The following is a 26,071-nucleotide window of genomic DNA, read 5'->3' on the forward strand; positions in this document are numbered from 1 at the left end:
AAATGTGAATCTTCAGATAAAAATGACTAAAAGTTGAATTAATTAACTCTAAATTTGTTAGAAGAAAACACTCCCACGTGATAAAGACGCGATTAAAACGGCCAACATTTGCATTCTTAATACTCATGCAAAAAAAAAAAAAAAAAATGTAAATTTTTCCTTTGACTTGGCGCTACCTCATTTTTTTTTTTTTTTAAACCGCGCTACCTCATTTAATTCTTTAATATTTAATTATAGGTAGGTGTGATAAATTTTTTGAAGACAGGTAGCTAGGTGTGATAAATTTTTTGAAGACAGGTAGGTGTGATAAATAAATTTGTAGACACTTAATAAATATAAGTTACATTAATTTATTACGGAGTATTATAAAAACTTGTATGAAACTGTCTCACAAATCGGATCAAAATAAAAATGTAATATTTATTCTGAGAAATATAATACTTGTCAGAAATAGAGTGTTTGTTACTTATAAAGAAAATTGTAATATTTTTGAAGAAAATGTAATATTTTTTACATTTTGATTTAAATTTTTTTTTACATTTTTTGTCTAAAAGTATTACATTTTCTCTCAATAAGTAACCAACATTTTATTATTGATTAGTATTATATTTTTCATATCGATTGGATTCATCTAACGAATAAGTATCTGCAGACAATCTCACAAGAGGATCAGTCATTCTTAAATCTTAATTAGTATTTCTGAAACATTTTTTTTTTATTGTCCGATGATTGTTGATCCAGCTCAGCTATGAATATAATGCGGACGTCACACTGATATAAGCCTTTTGAGATAGGAAATGGTCACAATAAATACACCACACAGCCAGCATAAGTAGTGCCCAAACAATAATTAGCAGTGGATCGGAGAGATATTACCAAATCCCAGACTTCACAGCTCCTCTCCTCAGACCTCTGCAGGTATATATGCATCCAAAATTAAGTTGTCATCTATAGTCTTCCCCTCTTTAATTTGTTCTTTAACTAGCTAGCTATAAAACTTGCTAAATTCTACCAATCTAAATGCATGTACTGATGCCAAGAACCTTTTGGTTTGATGGCATCATATTTTTATTTTTTTTCATATAAAAGGTCACTTGTTCAAATCTCACCCAGTCCAACTAGCAAAGAAAAAATAGGGGTGGGGTGGGGAAGAAATGAAGCTAAGAGAAGAGTAAAAATAGAGTTATGGGTGTCGAAGAAGGAAATCAAAGTGCATTGTAGATTGTAGTAAGCTTGGTTAGTGAGAGTGTACACTCTCATCCCTTAATAGAGGTCAGGAGTTTAAAACTCCCTCTTGATTGTATGAAAAAATTAATATAGCCAACACTTTGAGGCTTAATTGGATGGGTCAGTCCGGTGGAAATGAGATTATTTTGAATATGATACAGGTTTAAATTAAAGGTGCATGTTTCATATCGTTAGGACATACTTATGACACTTCGTGGTCTAACAAAAAAAATACATCGTACTGTGTGGAGGGGTAATTTTGCTTTGAGCGGGAGAGTGGAGGAAACTTGTGAGCCATTAATAAAAATATGGAGTAATGGTAGAAAATGTCTAAAGGATAAAAGTAGATGACATTTTTTGAAGGACTAAAATGAGAAGTAAGATGGCCCTTGCCAAGCACTTTGTGCTCAGATGGTATCTAGTGACCTCTTTCACGAAATCGAGTCTCGGTGGAGGCATTGTTGACTCTGTGTGCTTTATTAGATTGCGAAAATATGTTTAAAAATAAACAAAATGTGATATTAATTCCAAATTTTTCAATATAAAAATGGTGAATTGGGACTCACTTAAAAAGGGAAAATAGCACTTTTTCCCCCTGAGTTATATACATATAACACTTTTTTCCCCTGAATTATTGAAGTGGCTGTTTTTTCCCCTGAAATGTTAAATGGACATATTTACCCTTAAAATAAATATTTTATTTATTTTTCTTCTCCAACACATTATGACCATAATTTGGTTCAAACCAAACAAACACTATACCAACCAAACCGAAATATTTCAATTACAATTTAGAATCGAAACCCAATATTTAGAGTTTATCAAAATCGCGAACCGAAATGGACGGTTCATGTTCCGAACTGAAAAAATAAAATACATTTATTGCTAAATTTAGACTATTTTAAAATAAAAAATAAAATTTTAAAATAAAGACGGTTCAAAATCGCGAACCAGATTCAGAATTTCCGGTTCACAGTTCAGGATCCAATTTTTTGATTCATAATTTTAATAAATTGAAATCCAAATGTTGGGTTCTAGATTTGAATCATAACCGGAAACTTTTAATTCGATTGATTTAGTGTCCGCTTCAGTTTGAACCGAACCGTGGTCATCCCTACGTATACACAATAATTTGTTGGAGAAGTAAAATAAATAAAATGTTTACTTTAAGGGTAGAAATGTCAATTTAATATATTAGGGAGAAAAATCACCACTTTTAGAATAATTGAGGGGGCTAATGTGCTTACCTAAATAATTGAGGGGGAAAAAATGCTATAAGTATATAACTCAAGGAGAAAAAGTGTCATTTTCCCCACTTAAAAATTTAAAAAGAATAGAGTGGAGTAATATTTAAATTAAGAAAGTGAGTGTCTTTTAAAACATATCTAAAATGAAAAATAAAAGAAATTAAGTGTGATGGAGAGAGTATACATATTTATATTTACCGTCAAAATTCATATTTTTATGCATTTTCTTTTCTTTAAAGGTTGGATCGATGGCGCTCAATTATTGTGATAGTGCTACAAGCGATGACCTGTCAGCCCCTTTGCTCCATCAACGGGAAACTTATGATAATGGAAAGGTATGCACTCACAATCTACTTTGCATAGTAATTTATAATTAATAAATGTTATTTTTAATTAAAAATGATCGACCTTCAATAAATCAACACTTTTAAGGTAAATATTTTACAAGCTTAAATAACTCAAGAATAATGTTATTTCCTCTCTTAATTTTATCTCCTAACATTCATCCCCTAACATGACAATAAAATTATTCTTATTTATTGACTATCTACATAGGCGGATCTACAATGGGGCAGCTGCCCCCTCACCCCTCTCCAGCCTTTAATATGTGTGTGTACAAATTAAATCACTAAAGAATTTAGCAATTCAATTGGTTGAACCTTTAATACTTCATGAAATGTTATGTGTTTGAATCCCACATACAACACTTTAGTATATTTTAGCTTCTTTTCTTTATTTTAACTATCCCATCCTTTAATAAATTAAATGTTTTTTTTTTTAATTCTACTTTTTGTATGTGTATATTTTAGTTTCTTTTCTTTATTTTAGCTCTTCTCACCCTTCAACAAATAAAATATTTTTTCTTTTTAAAGCCTACTTTTTTTGTGAATCATTTAATTAACGTAGTCCACAAGTTTATATTATACTTCATCGTGTTCAAATTAATTTAGAAAAATTTAAAGTGAATCTAATTAAAAGAAAATTAAAATTAAAGTATTTATGAATATAATGTCTTTTATATTCAAACTATTTTATGTAATTGATTATGTTTTATATTTTGCCATAAATATTTTTATAACATTTCAAAGTGTTTAAAAATTCCACCCTACCTAAGTATAATTTATAATGTATTTGAACCATATTATAGATGTTTAATATTTTTTCACTGACAATTCTAAACTCATTTTAAGTACGCTCCAACTCACATAATTTTATGGATCCACCCGTGACTATCGAGAGTTAATGGACTCCACCCAATGTTAAAAAAAAAAAGAAAAAAAAAGAAAAAGGGAATTACTTCTTAATCAAATATAAAATTAAAGTAACCAATCAAATATTGTAAGGATACAAGGGGATTAATCTAAAGAAACCTTATATAGAGTTTTATACCAATATCGATCAATAGACTATAATATCTTAACTAGGATAGTTTTAGTTTATTGATGTTTGTGTTTTACTTTTAATTATCACTATATGACAACAATCAAATTATTAAGGGATATAATTATAATTGTTGCAATATATTATTAACTTTAATTACATAATAAAATAGATATAAGATATATTGGAACTCAAGTGCTCATTGTTTATAATTATGAAAGAATTTGAATCTTGTTTATTACTTACACGAACAGGAGAAGCAAGCTCCACAAGATCACGTTTTGAACGTAAGTTATTTAAGTGAACAAACTCACAATGGACACCCTGAAAATGAAAAGGTAATATATATTTGCACTGTGTAAGAATTAATTTTATACTTTTACAAGTTGATCTTTTAACCGATGAACTTTTATCTATTAATAAATTCATTGACATGAACAGGAGAAACAAGCTGGTCCACAAGATCATGTTTTGAACATAGATAATTCAAGTGATCAAACTCACAGTGGACGAAGTAATCATGGAAAGGTAATATTTGCAATGTGCGCGTAAGAATTAAGTCTATATATAAGTAATTTTGCACGTCGATCTTTTAATTGATGAACACTTTCTAATTCATTATCACTTAATTACATGAACAGAAGAAGCAACGTGTACAGTTTTATAAACAGGAGAAGCAAGGTTCACAAGATAAGGCTTTGAACACAAGTTGTTTAAGTTATCAAACTCACAACGGAGGAAGTGATATTGGAAAGGTAATATATACTACATACTATACTAGCTAGCTAGCTACATCCGGCCACATACACATATAGATCAGATAAGAGTTTATTGCACTTTTGGTCTCACGACTATAGTGGCATTATCAAGATTGATCCACGACGACTTTCAAACCTTGCAATCTTGGTCTAACTATTGTTTTTTTTTTTTTTTTTTTTTTTTTTTTTTTTTTTTTTTTTTTGTAAAAATTGTCCTTCCGCCCTATTTTTCGGCCAGTTTTTTGTCGGGAATGGTTCTTACTCCGGTGAAAAATTGACTGAAAATGGTTCGGAATGACCATTTTTGTATATATAAAAAAAAAAAAAACAATATTCGTAGACCAAGATTGCAAGTTTGAAAGTTGTCATGGATTAGATAATGCCACTATAATCGTGGGACTAAAAGTGCAATAAACTCGATCAGATAAACTAAAAATATAAGGGAAAAGGGTCAAACAAGCCCTCCAACTTTAACTTAAAAGTCAATTAGGTCCCTAAACTTTTTAAAGGTGCAATTACACCCATCAACAATTCATTTAGGTGCAATGAAGCCCAAAAACAAGTTAATGACCTGCTATCACAGGTCATTAAGGTTCAGGCCACCTTCCGGCGAAATTTCCGGCAAAAAAAAAAAGAAAAAAAAAGTGATCGGCGAAATTTCCGACAAAAAGAGTGACCACCGACGACAGTTCGTCAGTCGCCGGTCACTTTTTTTTTTTTTTTTTTTTTTGCCGGAAGGTGGCCTGAACCCTAATGACCTGTGATAGCAGGTCATTAATTTATTTTTGGGTTTCATTGCACCTAAATGAATTGTTGATGGGTGTAATTGCACCTTTAAAAAGTTTAGGGGTCTAATTGACTTTTAAGCTAAAGTTCGAGGGCCTATTTGACCCTTTCCCAAAATATAATAAAATTTAGGAATAAAGTTCAAATAGGCCATCCAACTACACACAAAAATGCAATTAGACCATCAAACTCAAAAAACTACAATTAAGTTCCTGAACTACGCAAACTAATGCAATTTCACCAAAAATGACTTGTTTACCTGTTGTGTCGGTTTCAATAATTTTTAAATTTTTATTTTAATAATTTTAAATAATAAATTATTTTAAAATTTAAAAAAAAAAAAAAAAAAAAAAAAACAATCTACCGGAGACGAAGGGATCCCGTTCGTTTCCGTCCCTGGACGGAAACGAAGAGGTCCCCTTCGTCTCAGGCCAACCAGGATAAAAGTTAAAAAATTATTTTTTTAATTTGGTAACCGACACATCAGCGTATCAGCAGGTAAACAAGTCATTTTTGATGAAATTGCATGAATTTGTATAGTTTTGCGACCTAATTGTAACTTTTTTGAGTTGGGTGACCTAATTGGATGTTGGTGTGCAATTGGATGGCCTATTTGAACCTTATTCCTAAAATTTAATTCCCTTAACTAATTTTACGTGGCATATATGATGTGGTCAATGATCAGGAGGGCAAACCAAGTGGTGACAATCTTAAACCAACTTTGGTATCCATTGGCCCCAAGTACGAATTCAAGACCCAAAAGTACAAGGGTACCCATTACAATTCTTTTCTCAAAAGGGGAGGGGAGGGGACAACAACATCAAACATGATAAGTATGTACCGAAAACACCTTAAGGACCCGAAGTTGAAATTGGTGGAAAAAGCCAAAAAATACTATGCCGATATTGGAATCAACTGGTCTGATCGTGATGAAGACTTGGTGAACATGTTGCTGATTGATGGTGGCTTTGTGGTGGATTTTGTTCTTAAATGCAAGGAGGGTGGCAAAAATGACCCTCGCATAAAAGAAGAAGGGAAGGAAGCCCGTAAAGACATGTTGTGCTTCGGGAATCAACTCCCTTTTGATGTCCTCAACGTCCTCTATCAAACACTGATTGGCTATACCAAAGAGGCAGACCCTCCGAGTTTCATAAGATTGGTGAAGTTCGCATTTGCATCCTTCGCCCCCAATATTACCCTTTCCAATTTTTATGATGATACAAAACCTGAAAACCCCCTTGATATACTCCATGTGCTCCACAGCCTTTGTCTTCCAGTCAATCCCCCCAACCAACAAAACCAAACAGTACTAGACAACAAAGAATGGCCCACAGTGGTGCATATTATCAGTGCCACGGAGCTTCAAGACGTGGGAGTTAGGTTTCAAAACACTGGCGTAGTCTACACTATGCCAAGGCAATACCACACAGTTTCATCGTTAAATGAGTGCAATGATACAACAAGCCTATTCGACATAACCTTTTCTGGCGGGGTGATGAAGATTCCTTCTTTCAAAGTCGATGACTTCACTGAAATATTCTTCCGAAACATGATTGCCCTGGAGCAAAGCCGCACTCTAAAACCCAAATACTACACAGATTACGCCAGATTGATGGACCACCTTGTGGACACCAATAAAGACATCAGTTTGCTCCGCAAGAATGGGACGATTCACAACCTTTTAGGTGAAGATAAGAATGTGGCCGATGTATTTAACAGTGTGTGTGTTAAGGTAGATATCACCACCAACTTCTATTTTGCACCGCTCTACACAGCTGTGAATCGCCATTGTCGCAACACACGCCTTGTGTGGAAGGCAAGACTAAAAAATGATTATTTCTCCGATCCGTGGAAAGGGATTTCCTCTATTGCTGGCGCTATCGTCTTGTTACTTGGTGCCGCCCTCACACTCAAAAGTCTACTTTCTTAGAACTTAATTAATTAGCTTGTCGTAATAACATACATTGTTATTATATTAAACCAAATCAAAATGTCATGAAGTGGTTGTTAGTGCCTTAGAGAGGAGTATGTAGTAGAATTTCAAGTGGGTTTATGGTTAATTAGTTTAGGTGAATAAAGTTAGTGGAGAAGTGGCATATTATTACGATATATAGTGAAGTGACTATAAATAGATTGCATTATTTTCATTTCAAAACATACCAAGTAGTTGTATCAAAAGTTTCATTCCTTTAAGTGGGAGGTTGTGGGATCAAGCCACAGTGGATGTGATATTGGCTCTTTGTGCTTCAATTGGTTAAGAAAGTAATTATGAACAAATAGTATATTATAATAGAGTCAATAGTAAGACTCTCCTTGTACATACTATCTTTCTCTCTAAAATCTTCCGATTATTGTGATTATTGAACATACGCAGACTGTTCCTAGAACTCTCATCTGGTATCAGCTTGCTTCAATTCGTTCCTATGGCCAACATTAATGCTTCTGCTGGCGGTGGTAACGATGGCCAAACTGTTTTGTCGAGTCGCACGGTGACTGAGATTTCTTTCTGCTCATCCGTTGTCCGCTCTGAATATGCTGCACCAGTTTTTAACGCTGCGTACGCTCAATGGATTTAGCAGAACCAATCCATATTGAGCATGCTGATATCTTTGATGGCGGAAGAAGTTTTGTATTTAGCGATTGGTCATGAAACCTCTAGGTCGATCTGTCTGGCTCGTTGTTGAAACTGCCTTGGGTTCAGCCTCCCGTGCCCGCTCTCTCTAACAATTCCTCTGGTTGCAAATTTGGCTCATCATGCGCCTATTGATGATTTTAATTCTACGCCGTTTTCAAATGCAATGTGTGGTATCTTTTTCTGGTTAAAAATATCCTCAATTTTTTAACCATTAATATTTCCGGCATTGGCCGGTAATTTAGCCAGAGTGACTAAAATTGACAAAAATTGTATAATCAAGGTATTAAATTGACACTTCTGAAAGTCAGGTGCTGAAATTAACGAAACTCTTATAATCATGTGACCAAAATTAAAATTTTATCTATTATTGTAGTACATTTGAAACATTAATCTCTATTACTATATATATTTCTAACATGTAGGGCTCTAGGAGAAAGTACGAGCTAGTACGTGAACCACATGAAGAGGAAAGTAGACTTTTCCAACATTATTAATGAATACCCGACGACAATTGCAGTATTTTTTTTTTTTTTTTATCTTCAACTAACAACATTGAATTCCGACAACTACATGCTAGCAAAGGAAAGAAATTAAATAATAGTCAAGAAGTCGCAGAAAGCTACCAAACCTTATGTTAAAAAGTAGCATTGCATTATAGAGGGTGTCCTGCCATTATTAAATTTCACGCAGTGCAGTTCCTGTTGATATTATTTCCACTTGCATCTTCAATTCAGTGAAACCTTACCCACAATAATCAATCAAAAAAATTAAAGTTGCAGTTGCATCAATCACACACAAACAGATCTAGGCCCGTCTGGTAAAGGGTTATTAGCTAATAGTTGTTAGATGGTATGACTAGTTGATAACATTAGCTGATTGTAGAAATGTGTTTGGTAAATTAGTTGTTAGCTAATACACATTTGGTATAATTTTTTTTCTCAAAAAGTTGAATTATTAAGATTTAAATAAAAAATCCTTATAAACATGCATGCTTGATTCCCATTATCTTCCGGCAATTACATAAAAGAAACTTAATTCCATACAACACTGATAAACCTAATTAAAATCAAACTCAATCTCCCAACTCCATATAAGTTGTACTCAAACACTCCTAAATCACCTATAAATAGCCCAAAACTCAGTACTCCATCACCACTGAAACAGAATATTGAGGAAGAGCAATTTAGAGCTTGACTTTTTAATCAGGTAAAATTTATATTATCACATTTTTCTTTATCAGACAAGCCTTTATCTGCAGGGGTAAGAAAAAGACTTGCAAAGGACAATACAACTTAAACGAATAAGGAAAATTGTCCGGTTCGTTATAAGCGTATTTTCATGGTCCACTGGAAATCAATCATTCCTAAAGATTAATGCTCCATTCAGAAACCTTTATATCGTCAATTGTTGCCGGAGATTGTCCATCGCTTCACTATTCTCACTGTATTTGTGTAAATTGAAAGAAAAAAGACAAAAATGAATGTTCACAGCTGATGATTCAATGGATTAAATCCTTGCTGCATGGAGTGTATGGTTGCATGTCCACCACGTGATTAATTGCGCACTACCACAACAAACATATATATATATATATATATATATATATATATATATATATATATATATATATATATATATATATATATATATATATATATGTATATATATATGTATCTATATATATATATATATATATAGATACATATATATATACATATATATATATATATATATATATATATATATATAGATACATATATATATACATATATATATATATATATATATATATATATATATTGAAGATCATATGAGAACATGTGCTTAGGTGAGAACGTGAGAACACATCATGTGCATCCATTTAATATTTTTTAATGGTCTAGATTAGATTAAGTGTGTGCGAACACGCATTAAATGTGTGCAAACGCGATTTAGTGTGTTTGCACACATTTAATGTGCGTTCGCACACACTTAATCTAACCTGGACCATTAAAAAATATTAGATGGATGCACATGATGTGTTCTCATGTTCTCACCTAAGCACATGTTCTCACTGGAATCCTACCATATATATATATATATATATATATATATATATATATATATATATATATATATATATATATATATATATATATATATATATATATATATATATATATAGGGCGGCGTTCAAGTGCGAATAAGTGCCCATGAGAAATGCGAACCAAACAGCGCGCGCCACGTGTCAGCATTCATTGATTGGGTGCACTTACTTTCACCTACAAGTGCACCTACTTTCGCCTGCAAGTGCATGTAGTTTTTGCCTGCATTCATTGTTCGGGTGCACCTACTTTCACCTACAACTCCGCTGTTGCAAAAATCGGTCTAGGTGCCCGCCTAGGCGCTAGGCGCCCCTTGACCGTGGCGATTTTCCTCCTAGGCGCCCGCCTAGCGCCTAACTCGGCCGACTAGGGTCTAATTTAGCCGAGTTAACTCGTCCATTTCGGTCGAGTTAACCCGATCAGCTCAGCCTATACTAGTTTGATATTTTGAATCTTTGGATGATGGAGGTATTTGAGTATTTTAAATTTTTAATATTGTTTTGATGTTATAACTTATGAATTATTATTTCATTTATTTGGATGTGTTATTTGATTGAATGTTGAAAACAACCTCATTAAAATTGTCAAACTACAAGTATGTCACTGTTTTTTTAGCTCCCGCCTAGCGTCGCCTAGATTCCGCCTAGGCGCTGCCCGGGCGCCCGACTAGCGCCTAGCGCCTACTGCAACCATGCCTACAAGTGCACCTACTTTCGCCTGCAAATGCATGTAATTTTGCCTTGTTAACATTCATTGATTTGAGTTCAGCGGGTAATAATACCCCTGAAAACCACCCGCAAACATTCATGCACCTAGGTGCAACTACTTATAACTATTGGTGTACTTTGTATTTATGCTCAGTGTAAATTTTTACTTGCACCTATAATACATTTTACATGCACTTGTAATACATTTTACTTATAAAATGTCACCGCGCTTTTTTTTTTAAAAATCAGTGTTTCTCATCCATTAGATCTAGACACGTGGACGGACAGAATCCATTCCTATTTCGCGTCTGGGCGATGCATCGCACGAGTGAAAATAATAATATAATTAAAAGTTAAAAAAATAGATCTTACACAAATAATATTTTTTAATATTAATGAAAAATAGAATTGATTCCTGTGCACTGGATTGATAATTAGTGAAGGATGGCCCATTTCTTTCTTTCATCCAATTAAAAAGCAACATGTGGCAAAACTATTACTCCGTATTTGTTTTTAAAGGATTTTTTAGACTTTTAGCATTTCTGTACAAGGAGTAATAAATTTGTTAAAGAAAAAACCCCAACGTGATAAACGCGCAATTAAAAAGGCTAACATTTAATTCATTAATATTTTTTTTGACTTGTCGCTATCTCATTTAATTCATTAATATTTTTCTTTGACTTGTCGCTATCTCATTTAATTCATTAATATTTTTTTTTGGATGACTAGAGAAATTGTAAATACTATGTGAAAATGTGTAAACAATGAGATAAATTAATCTAGATTTTCCATAGCTAATCAACTCAAACCAAAAACACCAATAGACCGTTTTCACTAATAATTAAACTTAGGGTGAAGTGTCAAATAGCACCATGAACCAATAGCGAAATGTCATGTCGCACCCTAATCTTACATAAGTGATGATTCGATGCACAAACTAAAAAATTTTGTCCCCCTAGAACTTTTTGTAGGTTTCCCGGTATTGTTGATGACATGGCACCGATTTTATATGATGTGGAGTTTGTTTTTATTAATTTGTCCCAAATTAAAGTTTTTGGAAAGTTTTGGGTTATTTTTTAATTAATAAAAAATTCAATCCCTAACCTGCAACTACTAGGAATTGAAAACTGTTTGAAAGCGGTGGCACTGGTTGATGAAAGAGAGTCGACGGCGGCCATGGAGAGAAATATAGGTGGTCGGAGAACAAGTGCGGAGAACTTCAACGTAATCTCGAAACGACGACAGAGAATTTCGAGTGTCAGAAATGCACCTGGTTCGACTAATTGCAATTGTTTTTTTTTTTTTTTTTTGAATTGTAATTTTATGATTCCGATAAAGTTTGTGTTGTTTACTTTTGCAGGGGAAGATAAGGAAATGGATGAAAGAGTGAGGTTACGAGATCGAGAACAAATATGCAAGAAGGAGGGGGATCGATTGTACGGCAAGCGAAAGAGAACGAGTTGCACCAGGAGAGATGGGAGCTCGGAAAACAACGGAGAAGAGGAAGACTATGAGGAGGAAGAACGTAAAGTTCATCGGAGTCCGAATCCTCCTCCAAAGCAAACGTTGCCGTCATCTTCTATGTCGATTCGTCACCGGAGGACTGTTGCTCCGGCCAGAGTAGCAGCAAAGTCGTCGCCGGCTAATGAGATTATCGGCCTTCATATCCCAAAAAAGGCTCGCTCAGGTGGGAAATACCGGATTAACCATAGAACACTGATATTCTTTTAATATCACAAATGGCCGTTGGAAATTCATCGTTTTCTTCTCTAACAAATTCAGTGAAACGGACATATGCGTATTGTAATTCGGGAACGGGTCAATTTGGTGAGGAGAGAAACCATCGGAGACTTTCGCCCTTGTCGACGAGTCGCTGTGTGGATGGCGGGTTGCCTTCATCTTCGAGCATTTCTTCCAAGGCAAAGGTCGGTAGCTGTCTCTTTATGGTTTATGGTATATAGCTGTCTCAACATGAATTCAATGAATTACTGATTTTTCCATTTTAATTTTTAGAAACTACTTGGCCCCAAGACTCGGCATCAAATGATACTTCCCAACTCCTCTTCTGGGTGTTGTTTCTGGATTCCTTGTTTCGGGTTCGCCGGGGCGGGGGGGGGGGGGGGGGGGGGTCGTCGGTTCGGACTTGGGAGCTTATCTCGACGTCGGAAAATCCAAAGGACGAGACGACGAGCAGTGGCTGTCCAAGAGCTTTAAAGCATTTAAGAAGGTCCCAGAATTTGGTTGAATTTTTATTAATTAAAAACATAACCCAAAACTTTCTAAAAATTTCAATTTGGGACAAATTAATAAAAACAAACTCCACGTCATATAAAACCGGCGCCATGTCATCAGCGATACCGGAAAACCTACAAAAAATTCTAGGCGGACAAAATTTTTTAGTTTGTGCATCGAATCATCACTTATGTAAGATTAGGGTGCGGCATGACATTTCGATATTGGTTCATGGTGCTATTTGACACTTTACCCTTAAACTTATAAAATCAAAGGAAATTATTATTATTATTATTATTATTATTATTATTATTATGTTCATTTTAAGAAAAATAAACTAAATCAAGAAAATGTAATTTCTTAACTTTCAGTTAAACATAAAAGGATAGTTTTATGACATTTAGCTAAACACCAAAATATTAAAATATTTTTTTAAAAAAGTCATTTTTAAATCAATTTTCAAAAAATACTTTTTTCTGAAATTATATTTAAAAAAAAAAAAAAAAAAGGTTTTTCAAAGTTTCCAAACAAACCCTACATTATATATAAGGTTCTAATTCAAAGTTTACAAAGAAATTCGATTAGTCTCTCTCAAACATTTTCTATTGTGGGACGATTATTGGATCCAGCTCAGCTATGATGGCTGACGTTACACTGATGATGTCATAATCCTTTTAAATAGGAATTGGTCACAAAATCCCATATATTATTCCACTCCACAATCCACAGCTCCTCAGTCCTCTCCTCTCTTCTCCTCTCCTCAGGTATGCATTATCTTCCCCTCTTTCTTCAATTCCTTAACTAGCTATAAAAACTTGCTAAATTCTACCAAACTAATTATATTTACTGACATCTAACTAAAATTCTTAAACCCTTTATTTCAATTTAATTATATCGCTAAGGTGTAATATAAAAGTTTTTAATTTCTGTTGTGTACCCATTTGCACCAATTAATTGATAGTAGACTAAAAAAAATTTGATATTTTTCATTCTTAAATATTAGAAATATAATATTTTTCGCTCCTCATTTGTATGCAAAGCGAGTTATTTTACAGTTGACCATCTCATCTAGACATTTATTCATCTTTTTAGTTTCTTCAGCAAACTAACAACTTCATCTTCTTCTTCACATACCCACTAATTATACAAAAACACATGAATTGAATTCGACTTCTACAAATCACGCCTCCTCAATATATATTCACCTTCGCTTCCCTCTAGAAAAGATATGGCCGGAAAGGAAAAAAAAAAAAAACAAACAAACAAACAAACAAACAAAGAGTAGTATAGTGATCTCCCCTAGATTTGAAAAATAGAGATAAAAAAATCAAAGACCATAGATGCAAGTTGTTTTTTTTTTTTTTTTTTTTTTTTTTTTTTCCAAAGAGTTAGCGTGAAGAAACTAATGAAATTAAGTACATCGTACTGAGAGTGGAGCGAGGAAACGTGTGAGCAATTAATAAATGAGTTTTATTCTTAAATGTTAGGGAAAAGCATTAAATAGGCCCTCTAAACTATTTAGATAGTGCAATTAGGTCCCATAAGTAAAACAATTTCCATCCAGATCTTCTAAACCAGTAAAATTGTTCAATTGAGTCTAAATCAACTTGTATAGCAGAGTAAGTCTTCCACAGCTTGACATGTGTCACTTTTAAAATATTTTTTTTATTTTTATTCTTAAAAAAACTTATTTATTTATTTATTAAAAAAAAAAAAGTTTCAGCCACCGAGTGTCCGACCGGCTGCCTCATTCACGGATAGCCGTGGCTGTCCGACGACGACAACCGAGCCGGACAGCCATGGCTGTCAAACATGAGGTCCAGATATAGCATAATTGTTATTCTTAACTTACTCATTGATTTCTATAAGAAAGGTCTTAGGTTTGAACCCCGTCCCAACCAAAGTTGGCATAATTGTTAAACATATATATACTATGAATATGTAAGAATGTATTAAAAAAAATACAATATAAAATTTAACATAAATTTTGGTCAAATAATTAGCCCGACTAATTCAAAGTTGAACATCAAAAATTATAAATATGAAACCTCGAAAATCATTTTCATGCATTTAAAAAAAAAAAAAAAAACAAATTTAGGTTACATTTTTTTTCTGTTTAATTAATCTTCTTTTGATTATATTTAGAACAAGACTCAATATTTTAATTATGCTTTTGCATTATTGGAAATGATTTAGGTCATTATGGTATTAATATTTTTTTCTGTATTTCTATAATAATACGATTGTACATTATTTTACAAATATTGTACTATTATTTTTTTTATCAGACAAAATTGTTCTTAATTACATCATTGTCAGACCTGTGTGACCTAACAACAAAGTTGTTAATAAAAAATATAATTACACCTGGACTCTAAACGGTAGGACCATTGTCCAGAGAATTAACAATGTTGACACCCACTAGCTCTAATTGAACAAGTTTACATATCATTCTCAGAATTTTATCAATGCATTAAACTTCTAAAGAAAGTTGTAAGTTAATTTTTACTATATCTTTATAACAATATCTATTCTAATCGATCATATATTTCAAATTATTTATTATCATCCTCTCTATTGACAGCAATTGTAGCAATTGTCATTGACAACTCCCAAAACAATTTGTCTCGGCAATGAATGGAAGTAAAAAAACTAATGACTTCATTGTTGTGGATGAAAAGTAAGTACCCACTCTATTACTCTTATTAAATTAAATAAATTAGTAGCTCTATTACATATGCATTTCTCTAATTTAGAATTAAGAAGACTTAGAAAAATTCAAACCAAAAGTAGTATTTAGTTATACTATCATTTTTAGACTAACGTTATTATAAAGTTGCAAACATTTATTTTAGTAACAATTTCAATCAATATTTACTATATTATCTTGCATTCATATACTTTGAATTGCTCATTTAAATAAATAAATTCAACATTTAATTACCTACGCATGGACATCTCATATATAATATTGCATTGTTATATACTTGAAGTACATATTTAAAAATAATTATGAGACATCATCCAATTTGCGCAATACGCGTGAAAAATTAGTATAAGAGATAAAAGTGGATAACATTTTGGAAAGGATTAACATAGAGGGTAAGATATGTAAAATATGATAGAGCCATAGAGGGGTACGGTATAATCTGAGTAATCATGTTTGACATGAATTTTATGAATATATATATATATATATATATATATATATATATATATATATATATATACCTTAATCCCATAAGAAGGACGTGAGGTCAAATTCACCCCATCGCACGGTCCAGATTAAACACCAAGATCTTTTAAATTTGAAGAATTTGGTATATCAAAATTACCCACCCTTAAAAATTGTCAATAATAATAAATATATCAAAATAAATAATAATCATTAGATCTAACATAATCAACAGCCATATATAATTTGTCTTCATTTCCACACTGAAAGATTTGTTCTCACCTATATATATATATATATATATATATATATATATATATATATATATATATATATATATATACACCCAGGTTCCTGTAAAATGTCACAAATCATATTTTATGCATTTTTCTGTGAAGTATGTTCTTTAATTTATAAAATATAAGCAGATAAAGGTTGGATGGCGCTCAATTATTCAAACATTGCTACAAGAAATGACCTGTCGGTCCCTTTGCTCCATCAACGGAGAGCTGATAATGGAAAGGTGTGCAATCACATGCACAGTCTACTTGACATAGCATGAATGAGTTATAGTAAATGTGTTTTTAATTTTTTTCTTCATTTTTTATTTTATGCTGTGATTAATTAATATTGATATTAAGGGATTATTTTATTTAAAAAATTTTAGCAAATCATAATTAAAGAATTTAAAAATAGATCAGGGCACGTAAAACTTGTTAGAATATGTGTAGTGTTTCGCTTGCATGAATACTTGACAGGATTTTTTCCATTGATAATGATGAGAACGGATAGAGTTGTATTGAATGAATGTTATTACAATTGTACAGATTACATGTATATATAAGGAGGAAGTCTTAGGAAGACGGGTTTAAGGAATCATAACCTAACTCAAATACATATAGTCCTAATACTCCCCCTCAAGCACAAGGTACACTAGTGACTTGTAGCTTGTCTCTAAGAAAGGAAAATCGAGGACTAGATAGAGCCTTTGTAAAGATATCTGTCAATTGATCCTTGATTGAAACAAAGTTAACATGTATATCTCCATTTGTAGCTCTGTCTCTAACAAAATGATAATCAATTTCTACATGCTTTATCCGAGCATGAAAAATATAATAGGATTTGCACATACACATGTATATAGCTCCAAGATTATCACACCATAGTTTAGGGGTGGACACGCCAGTCACGCCTATTTCATGTAGGAGGGAGAGAGTCCATATCACCTCAGCGCAGACATCTACTAAAACTTTATATTCGGCCTTAGTAGATGAGCTAGCAACAGTCCTTTGTTTCTTGCAGACCCATGATATAAGATTGGAACCAAGAAAGACAACATACCCACTGGTTGACTTACGATCCATAGGACAGCCAGCCCAATCAGAATCTGAGAAAGCATGTAATTCTCTAGAAACTGATTGCCTTATTCGCATACCATAACTGATAGTGCCTTTTACATACCTTAGAACACGTTTCAACTGCTCCCAATGCATGAGAGACTATAGGAGCATGCATGTGTTGGCATAGTTGGTTGACTGCAAATGACATATCTGGACGAGTGACTGTAAGGTATTGTAAAGCACCAGCCAAACTCCTATACTGCGTGACATCATCATATAAATCAACACTGAAGACAGTGGGTTTTGAATTTACACTCCGTCATGCCAGCGCGTTTTAAGATATTTGTCATGTATCTTTGTTGAGAGAGCAAAATCCCATCCTTACATTTAATGGTTTCAATTCCGAGAAAGAAACCTGGTTCACCAAGATCCATAATCTTGAATGTAGATGATAATGCAGTTAGGAGACTATTCACAAGACTGTGATCATTGCCCATTACAAGAATGTCATCAACATATATAAGAACATAAATGAAACCTGAATCTTGTGAGTAGTAAAACAAGGATACATCTATTTCTTAAGCTTTAAACCCTACTGCCATCAAAAAGGTGTGTAAACGATTAAACCAAGCTCTGGGAGCTTGTTTTAATCCATATAAAGAACGTTTGAATAGACAAATTAAACGTGATTAGGAAACTATTTATCAATATATCCAGGCGGTTGCTTCATGTAGACAGTTTCAAATAGCTTTCCATTAAAAAGGGCATTGCGAACATCAAACTGCTTAATAGTCCAACTAGAAGATATAGCCAGAGATAGAATTAACCTGATAGTAGTGAGTTTGACCACTGAATTGAAAATATCAAAAAAATCCTTGCCAGGTACTTGATTAAATCCATTGGCTACTAACCTTGCTTTGTAGAGTTCAATTGACCCATCAGCTTTCATTTTGGTGCGAAACACCCATTCGCACCCAATAACATTCATATCTGATTGTGATGGAACAAGACACCAAGTTTCATTCTAAAGAAGAGCATTAAACTCCTCATCCATTGCCTTCCGCCACTTGCCGTGTTTGACAGCCTGTGCATTACAAGTAGGTTTAGTAGGGCAAACATGAGCAGACAGAGCCAAAAGTGGGGCTTTGGTGCGACTCCGAGTGGCCATAGTATAGGTTCGAACCGTGGGCCATGATGACCGTCCCCTTGGGCGCGACCTTGACGTCTCGGGGAAGCGACTCATATATGAACGGCGGGGGCTCATCCTGGACTAGTTCCAGCTGGGGCCGGTTCAGGCGGTGCAGTTTGAACCGGAATAAAGGATGGAGCCGGAATGAGAATAGATTCAACCCATGGTTGGGTTGCCTGAATAGGTAGTGCTTGCAAAACTGTCTTACTGAAAGGAAAAACTCTTTCATCAAATCGAACATGTATGCATATATATATTTTACTAGTCTAAAGGTTCATGTACCTATACCCCCTAAATGACTCAGGATAGCCTAGGAAGACATAAGGAGAAGACCTGTAAGACATTTTGTGACAGTTGTAGGGACGCAAGTGAGGATAGCAAAGACAACCAAAGACACGAAGAAATGAATAAGATGGAGGGGATTTATGCAATAGAAGATGAGAACTGGATTTATTTGCTACATCGGATGACATCCTACTAATTGAATAAACTGCAGTCTCAAATGCATAATCCCAAAATTTAGAAGGAATACAAGCACGACTTAAGAGAGCTAGACCTGTTTCAACAATGTGTCTATGCTTTCTTTCAACACGACCGTTTTGTTCATGAGTATATGCACAAGACTGTCTGTGGAGAATGCCTAATTAAGCCAGGTGGAGTGTATCTTTTTATACTTGGCCCCTAGATCAGACTGTATGGACTTAATCTTACGATTGAACAAACGTTCAACCATAGCACAGAACTTATCAAAAATAACATACAGGCCAGATTTTTGTGACATAAGGAAATACCAAGTGTAACGAGAGTAGTCATCAACAAAAATAACGAAGTAACAATATCCATTATTAGAAAGAATGGGAGCTGGTCCCCAAATGTCTGTGTAAATTAAATCAAGAACACACGAACGAGATGACTCAACACGTGTAAGGGAAAAGTGCAGATTTCCCTAGTTGACACACATTACATAGACCCGAAGTACAACGAATATTGTTTCTAGACCCACTAACCGAACAAGACGAAAGAAATTGACTAAGAACACGTTGATGTGGATGACCAAGATGATCATGCCAATTTTAATTTTAGTGCAATTTTAATTTCTTTTATATACATACAAGGGGAATAATCTAAAGAAATCTTCATTTTCTTTTTTAGTACGGTTAACCCTGTTACATGTAGTATCTGTTCTAAAGAAACCTGAAACCTTATATAGAGTTGTATACCAATGGGTGGTTGTGTTTTACTTTTAATTATCACTATTTGACAACGATCAAAAGACTAAGGGATCAGATATAATATTATAATTGTTGTAATATATTTTTAACTTTAATTACATAATAAAATAGATATAAGATATCTTGGAATATAAATGCTCATTGTTTATGCTTATGTAAGAATTAGAACTTTGTTTAGTAATATATTGATAATAATAACAATTCTTATATTTTAAAATTTTTGTGAATCTCTTTTGTCTTTAAGACTAAATAAAAGCAATTAAAAGAACGTATAGTCGGAGATCAAAATTAAAATTAATTTATAATTAAATATTAGCTAGTGTAAGAACTATTTTATACTTTTATACACCGATCTTTAATTGATTTACTTTTTTCTATTATATTATTACGTACTTAATTACATGAATAAGAGAAGCAAGGTTCACAAGATCATGTTTTGAACGTAAATTATTTAAGTGATCAATCTCACAACGGAAATCGTGAAAATGGAAATGTAATATATTTTTCGCATTGTGTAAGAATTAATTTTAATTTATACTTTTGGAAGTCGATCTTTTATTAATCGATAAACTTTTATCTATTAAATTATCACTAACATGAACAGGAGAAACAAGCTGGTCCACAAGATCATGTTTTGAACATAGATAATTCAAGTGATTAGAGCGGGCGAAGTAATCATGGAAAGGTAATATTTGCAAGAATTAATTTTATACGTACTTTTGAACGTGATCGATCTTTTAATTGATGAACATTTTCTCTTTCACTATCACTACACTTATATAAACAGGAGAGGCAAGGTTCACAAGATAAGGCATTGAACACAAGTTGTTTAACTTGTCAAACTCACAACAGAGGAAGTGATATTAGAAAGGTTATATACTACATACTATCCGGCCACACACACACACACACACACACACACACACACACACACACACACACACACATATATATATATATATATATATATATAAATATATATATAGATTAGATAAGCTAAAAATATAATAAAATTTAATTCTCTTAACTAATTTTAATTTTCGTACGTTCACTTCTGGAAATTATGGAATTTCCGACCACTGAAAGTAATCTTAAATCAAGTTGATACCAAAAAGTAGTCGGAAATAGCAACAGAGGTTTTTCCGGATACCAAAAGTGATCGGAACAAGACTTTTCGACTTGATTTAAGATCACTTTCAAGTGGTCGGAAATTTCATAATTTCCAGTAGTGGTTATTGTCCAGTGCATGTTCTCATTAAATTAGCACGGAACTTATCAAAAATAGCATACAGGTCAGATTTTTGTGAAATACCAAGTGTAACGAGAGTAGTCATCAACAAAAATAACGAAGTAACGATATCCATTATTAGAAAGAATGGGAGCTGGTCCCCAAATGTCTGTGTAAATTAAATCAAGAACACACGAACTAGATGACTCAACACGTGGTAAGGGAAAACGTGCAGATTTCCCTGGCTGACACACATTACATAGACCCGAAGTACAACGAATATCGTTTCTAGACCCACTAATCGAACAAGACGAAAGAATTTGACTAAGAACACGTTGATGTGGATGACCAAGATGATCATGCCAATTTTAATTTTAGTACAATTTTTTTTTATATACATACAAGGGGAATAATCTAAAGAAATCTTCTTTTTTTTTTTTTTTTAGTACGGTTGACCCTGTTACATGTAGTATCAGTTCTAAAGAAACCTTATATAGAGTTTTATACCAATTGGTGGTTGTGTTTTACTTTTAATTATCACTATTTGACAACGATCAAAAGACTTAGGGATCAGATATAATATTATAATTGTTGTAATATATTTTTAACTTTAATTACATAATAAAATAGATATAAGATATCTTGGAATATAAATGCTCTATTAAATTATCACTAACATGAACAGGAGAAACAAGCTGGTCCACAAGATCATGTTTTGAACATAGATAATTCAAGTGATCAAACTCAGAGCGGGCGAAGTAATCATGGAAAGGTAATATTTGCAAGAATTAATTTTACACGTACTTTTGAACGTGATCAATTTTTTAATTGATGAACATTTTGTATTTCACTATCACTTAACATCAACACTTATATAAACAGGAGAGGCAAGGTTCACAAGATAAGGCATTGAACACAAGTTGTTTAACTTGTCAAACTCACAACGGAGGAAGTGATATTAGAAAGGTTATATACTACATACTATCCGGCCACATACACACATATATAATAAAATTTAATTCTCTTAACTAATTTTAATTTTCGTACGTTATTGTCCACTGCATGTTCTCATTAAATTAATAAATTAAATGATATGATGTGGTCGGTGATCAGGAGGGCAAATCAAGTGGTGACAATCTTAAACCAACTTTGGTATCCATTGGCCCCAAGTACGAATTCAAGACCCAAAAGTACAAGGCTACGCATTTCAATTCTTTTCTCAAAAGGGGAGGGGAGGGGACAACAAAATTAAACATGATGATGAGTATGTACCGGGAACACCTTAAGGATCCGGAGTTGAAATTGGTGAAAAAACCTCGAAAATATTATGCGGATATTGGAATTAACTGCCCTGGTAGTGATGAAGAGTTGGTGAACATGTTGCTGATTGATGGTGGTTTTTTGGTGGAGTTTGTTCTGAAATGCAAGGAAGGTGACAGTGACGACCTTCGCATAAAAGATAAAGGGAAGGAAGCCCGTAAAGACATGTTGTGCTTCGGGAATCAACTCCCTTTTGATGTCCTTAACGTCCTCTATCAAAAACTGATCGGCTATACCAAAGAGACAGACCCTCCGAGTTTCATAAGATTGGTGAAGTTCGCATTTGCATCGTTCGCCCCCAATATTACCATATCCAATTTCTTTGATGATACCAAACCTGAGAACCCCCTTGATATACTCCATGTTCTCCACACCCTTTGTCTTCCAATCAATGCCCCCCACCAACAAAACCAAACAGTTAACAAAGAGTGGCCAACACTAGTGCATATTATCAGTGCCACGGAGCTTCAAGACGTGGGAGTTATGTTTCATAACACTAGCGTAATCTACACTATGCCAAGGCAATACCACACAGTTTCATCCTTAAAAGAGTGCAAGGATACAACTAGCCTATTCGACATAACCTTTTCGGGCGGGGTGATGAAGATTCCTTCTTTCAAAGTCGACGACTTCACTGAAATATTCTTCCGAAACATGATTGCCCTGGAGCAATGCCGCACTCTAAAACCCAAATACTACACAGATTACGCCAGGTTGATGGACCACCTGGTGGACACCAATAAAGACGTGAGTTTGCTCCGCAAGAATGGAACCATTCACAACCTTTTAGGCGAAGATAAGAATGTGGCCGATGTGTTCAACAGTGTGTGTGTTAAGGTAGATATTACCACCAACTTCTATTTTGCACCGCTCTACACAGCTCTGAATCGCCATTGTAGCAACAGACTCCTTGTGTGGAAGGCAAGACTAAAAAATGATTATTTCTCCGATCCGTGGAAAGGGATTTCCTCTATTGCTGGTGCTATCGTCTTGTTACTTGGTGCCGCCCTCACACTCAAAAGTCTACTTTCTTAGACCCACCTCATTTCTCAATATGTGCACTACTTCAACTAGCTTCAATTCATCATTAATGTGTACTTTATACTAGCTGGTCACAATAAAAGCGACGCATCTAGCTAGTTGCAAGGCTTAGTGTCTTATGACCAGAGTTCATTAATGTGTACTTTATACTAGCTGGTCACAATAAAAGCGACGCATTTAGCTAAAGGACCATGGTTGGTTAAAATTTAATAGTTAAAGGACCATGTGTGGTAACTTGGATCAAGAATGGTTAAATTTGAAAATAGAAGAACTACAGATGATCAATTTGAAAGTTTAGGACTAAACGTGGCAAAATCACTATACTCGAAGGACCTCAGATGGTATTAACTCATATAAGAATTTAGTATTTTACGTCTATTAAGGATTAAACTAGTATTTGTCCCGTGCGATACACGGGAAATATGTTATAAAAATATACCCTATTTAAGGTTTATTCATATATCAAAATTTTATTATTTAATAATTATGTGTGAATTGCTATGATAAAATTGTGAACATAAATATATTTACAATTAAAATAAGAATTTTGATATTTAAGGTGTGTGATTACATACTACAAATCTTAAACTGTATTAAAAATTTAGTACATAGTATTTAATATTACAAATTTTTAAGCACTTAGTAAACTACAATAGTAATTGAATTACAATTTTCAGAGTCACCACGGATCAAAATTTTTAGACCTTTGAGATTTCTAACTCTAGATGTAACAATATACAATTGACTTTTAAAGACCAAACAATTATTTATAAATATAAATGACTATTAATCATCATCACCATTTTCTAAATAATAATATAGAAGATCCAAAAAAATTAAAGAATACAATAATAATAAGGATAGAGATAATAATTGTAACAATAATTGCTCATCAAAATAATAATTGTAACAATAATTGCTCACCAAATCATATGGCTATATTATAGTTAAGATTTATAAACATATATAACCAATACTACAAGTATAAGACATGATAATGTTATTAAATATGATACATTAATTGATATTTAATATAAAACAATGTGGTTTTAGACTAGCTAGGCCAGGTCCACCATGATTGTGCTTTCTGGTCCTAGATATAATTTTCCAATTATTAAGGACGAGATCAATTTGCACAAAGAAAATAAAACTTTCATTAAACAATATTCTCATCAGTACGTAGTGGTGTTATTTTAGTTGCTTTGCTGTTTGTCTCAATTCCTAATAACCATTTTGACAAATATTACAGCTACTTGTTACATTAAAATATAGCATATAGCATATAATAATAGGGTAACAACCATTTTGATTTTTATATCAGCCACTAACTAATTACTCTATTTCACATGACTAGCCGACAAGATGCATGGCTAGAATAATTTATCCTAAAACTATCCATGTATATCTTTGTAATATTCTCGCACTTTAAAAAATAAATTGAATCATATTATCGCTTTTGTAATTCAACACTATTTTTTCTACTTTCTTATAATTTTAGCTTACTTTCTGAATATAATAATTATTATTATTATTTTTTAAATAATAATAATAATAATAATAATAAGTTGATTGAAAAAAAAAAAACTACATTGAGTAGCTTTTTTAATTTTATCATTGTGAAACAATAAATTGTTACAAAAAACTAATTAATCAAACACTCATATTAATTGTTTAATCAAGTCAAACAACTAATAGTGATCAAATAAATAAAAATTGACTGATTTGCTAACTATTTTACCAAACATAGTCATTATCTTCCTCTCTTTCTTCCTTAACTAGCTATAAAAACTTGCTAAATTCTACCAAGCTAATTACATTTACTGACATCTAACTATAGTTCGACTCTTCAGTTCCATTTATATCGCTAATGTGTAATATAAATGTTTTTCTATTTTGTGTATCAATTTGCACCAATTAATTGATATTAGACTAAAAAAATTGATATTTTTCATTTTTGTTGTGTGTATACCACTTGGTGGTCCGGGTATTTCTCTGTCCGTTTAACAATCCAAGTCCATCCGACTTGTGGGAATCAAACCCAGATTATCCCGGAATTCTCCCCTCACAAAAAGAGCTCATTTACCACTTGATCGAGCTACCCCTTGGGTTTGATATTTTTCATTCTTAAATTATAGAAATATAATATTTTTTGCTCCTCATTTGTATGCAAAGTGAGTTATTTTCATTTTTCAATTGCTAGTGATTTTTTTTTTTTTTTTTTAAATTTAACTCAAAACCGGCCTAAAAAGTGTAGGTAAGAAAAATGTCACTTTATAGAAAATTGATTGACAAAATGTAATAGCAAGAAAAATTAAGGGATGAAAAGTGATATTTTTTTTAAAATTTATTGACAAAAAATAGCATTTTCCCTTGAGAATACGTAGATATTGTTGAAATTTGAAAACAAATTAAACATTAATAGATTAAGTGATGCGAAATTATAAATGGTTAATTACTTCCTATGAATTTTAAGACCATTAACAAAAGTTC

General features: G+C 33.0%; 2 protein-coding genes across 2 annotated transcripts in view; both read left to right on the top strand.

Annotated features, from left to right (window-relative positions):
- The window catches only part of LOC109159971 (putative late blight resistance protein homolog R1B-23), a 33,369-nt gene that overhangs the window by 4,980 nt on the left and 2,318 nt on the right, over positions 1 to 26,071 (top strand). The gene's annotated exons all lie outside the window — the stretch shown is intronic.
- On the top strand, positions 823 to 23,682 carry LOC109159974. The gene is made up of 7 exons (XM_019308090.1): positions 823 to 918; positions 2,714 to 2,809; positions 4,109 to 4,192; positions 4,296 to 4,382; positions 21,906 to 21,992; positions 22,103 to 22,186; positions 22,334 to 23,682. The coding sequence occupies exons 2-7, from the start codon at positions 2,723 to 2,725 to the stop codon at positions 23,573 to 23,575; spliced, it is 1,671 nt and encodes a 556-aa protein (XP_019163635.1). The 5' UTR covers positions 823 to 918; positions 2,714 to 2,722; the 3' UTR covers positions 23,576 to 23,682.

This window comes from Ipomoea nil, unplaced genomic scaffold (genome assembly GCF_001879475.1).
Source record: "Ipomoea nil cultivar Tokyo-kokei standard unplaced genomic scaffold, Asagao_1.1 scaffold2845, whole genome shotgun sequence".
Taxonomy (NCBI): domain Eukaryota; kingdom Viridiplantae; phylum Streptophyta; class Magnoliopsida; order Solanales; family Convolvulaceae; genus Ipomoea; species Ipomoea nil.

What these genes read in the sequence shown, in the direction of transcription:
- LOC109159974 (XM_019308090.1), top strand. Translation starts at nt 2,723, where the DNA reads ATGGCGCTCAATTATTGTGATAGTGCTACAAGCGATGACCTGTCAGCC. An exon ending in AAACTTATGATAATGGAAAG is followed by an intron (nt 2,810 to 4,108) that starts GTATGCACTCAC and finishes TTACACGAACAG; the next exon opens with GAGAAGCAAGCTCCACAAGA. An exon ending in GAGGAAGTGATATTAGAAAG is followed by an intron (nt 22,187 to 22,333) that starts GTTATATACTAC and finishes GTCGGTGATCAG; the next exon opens with GAGGGCAAATCAAGTGGTGA.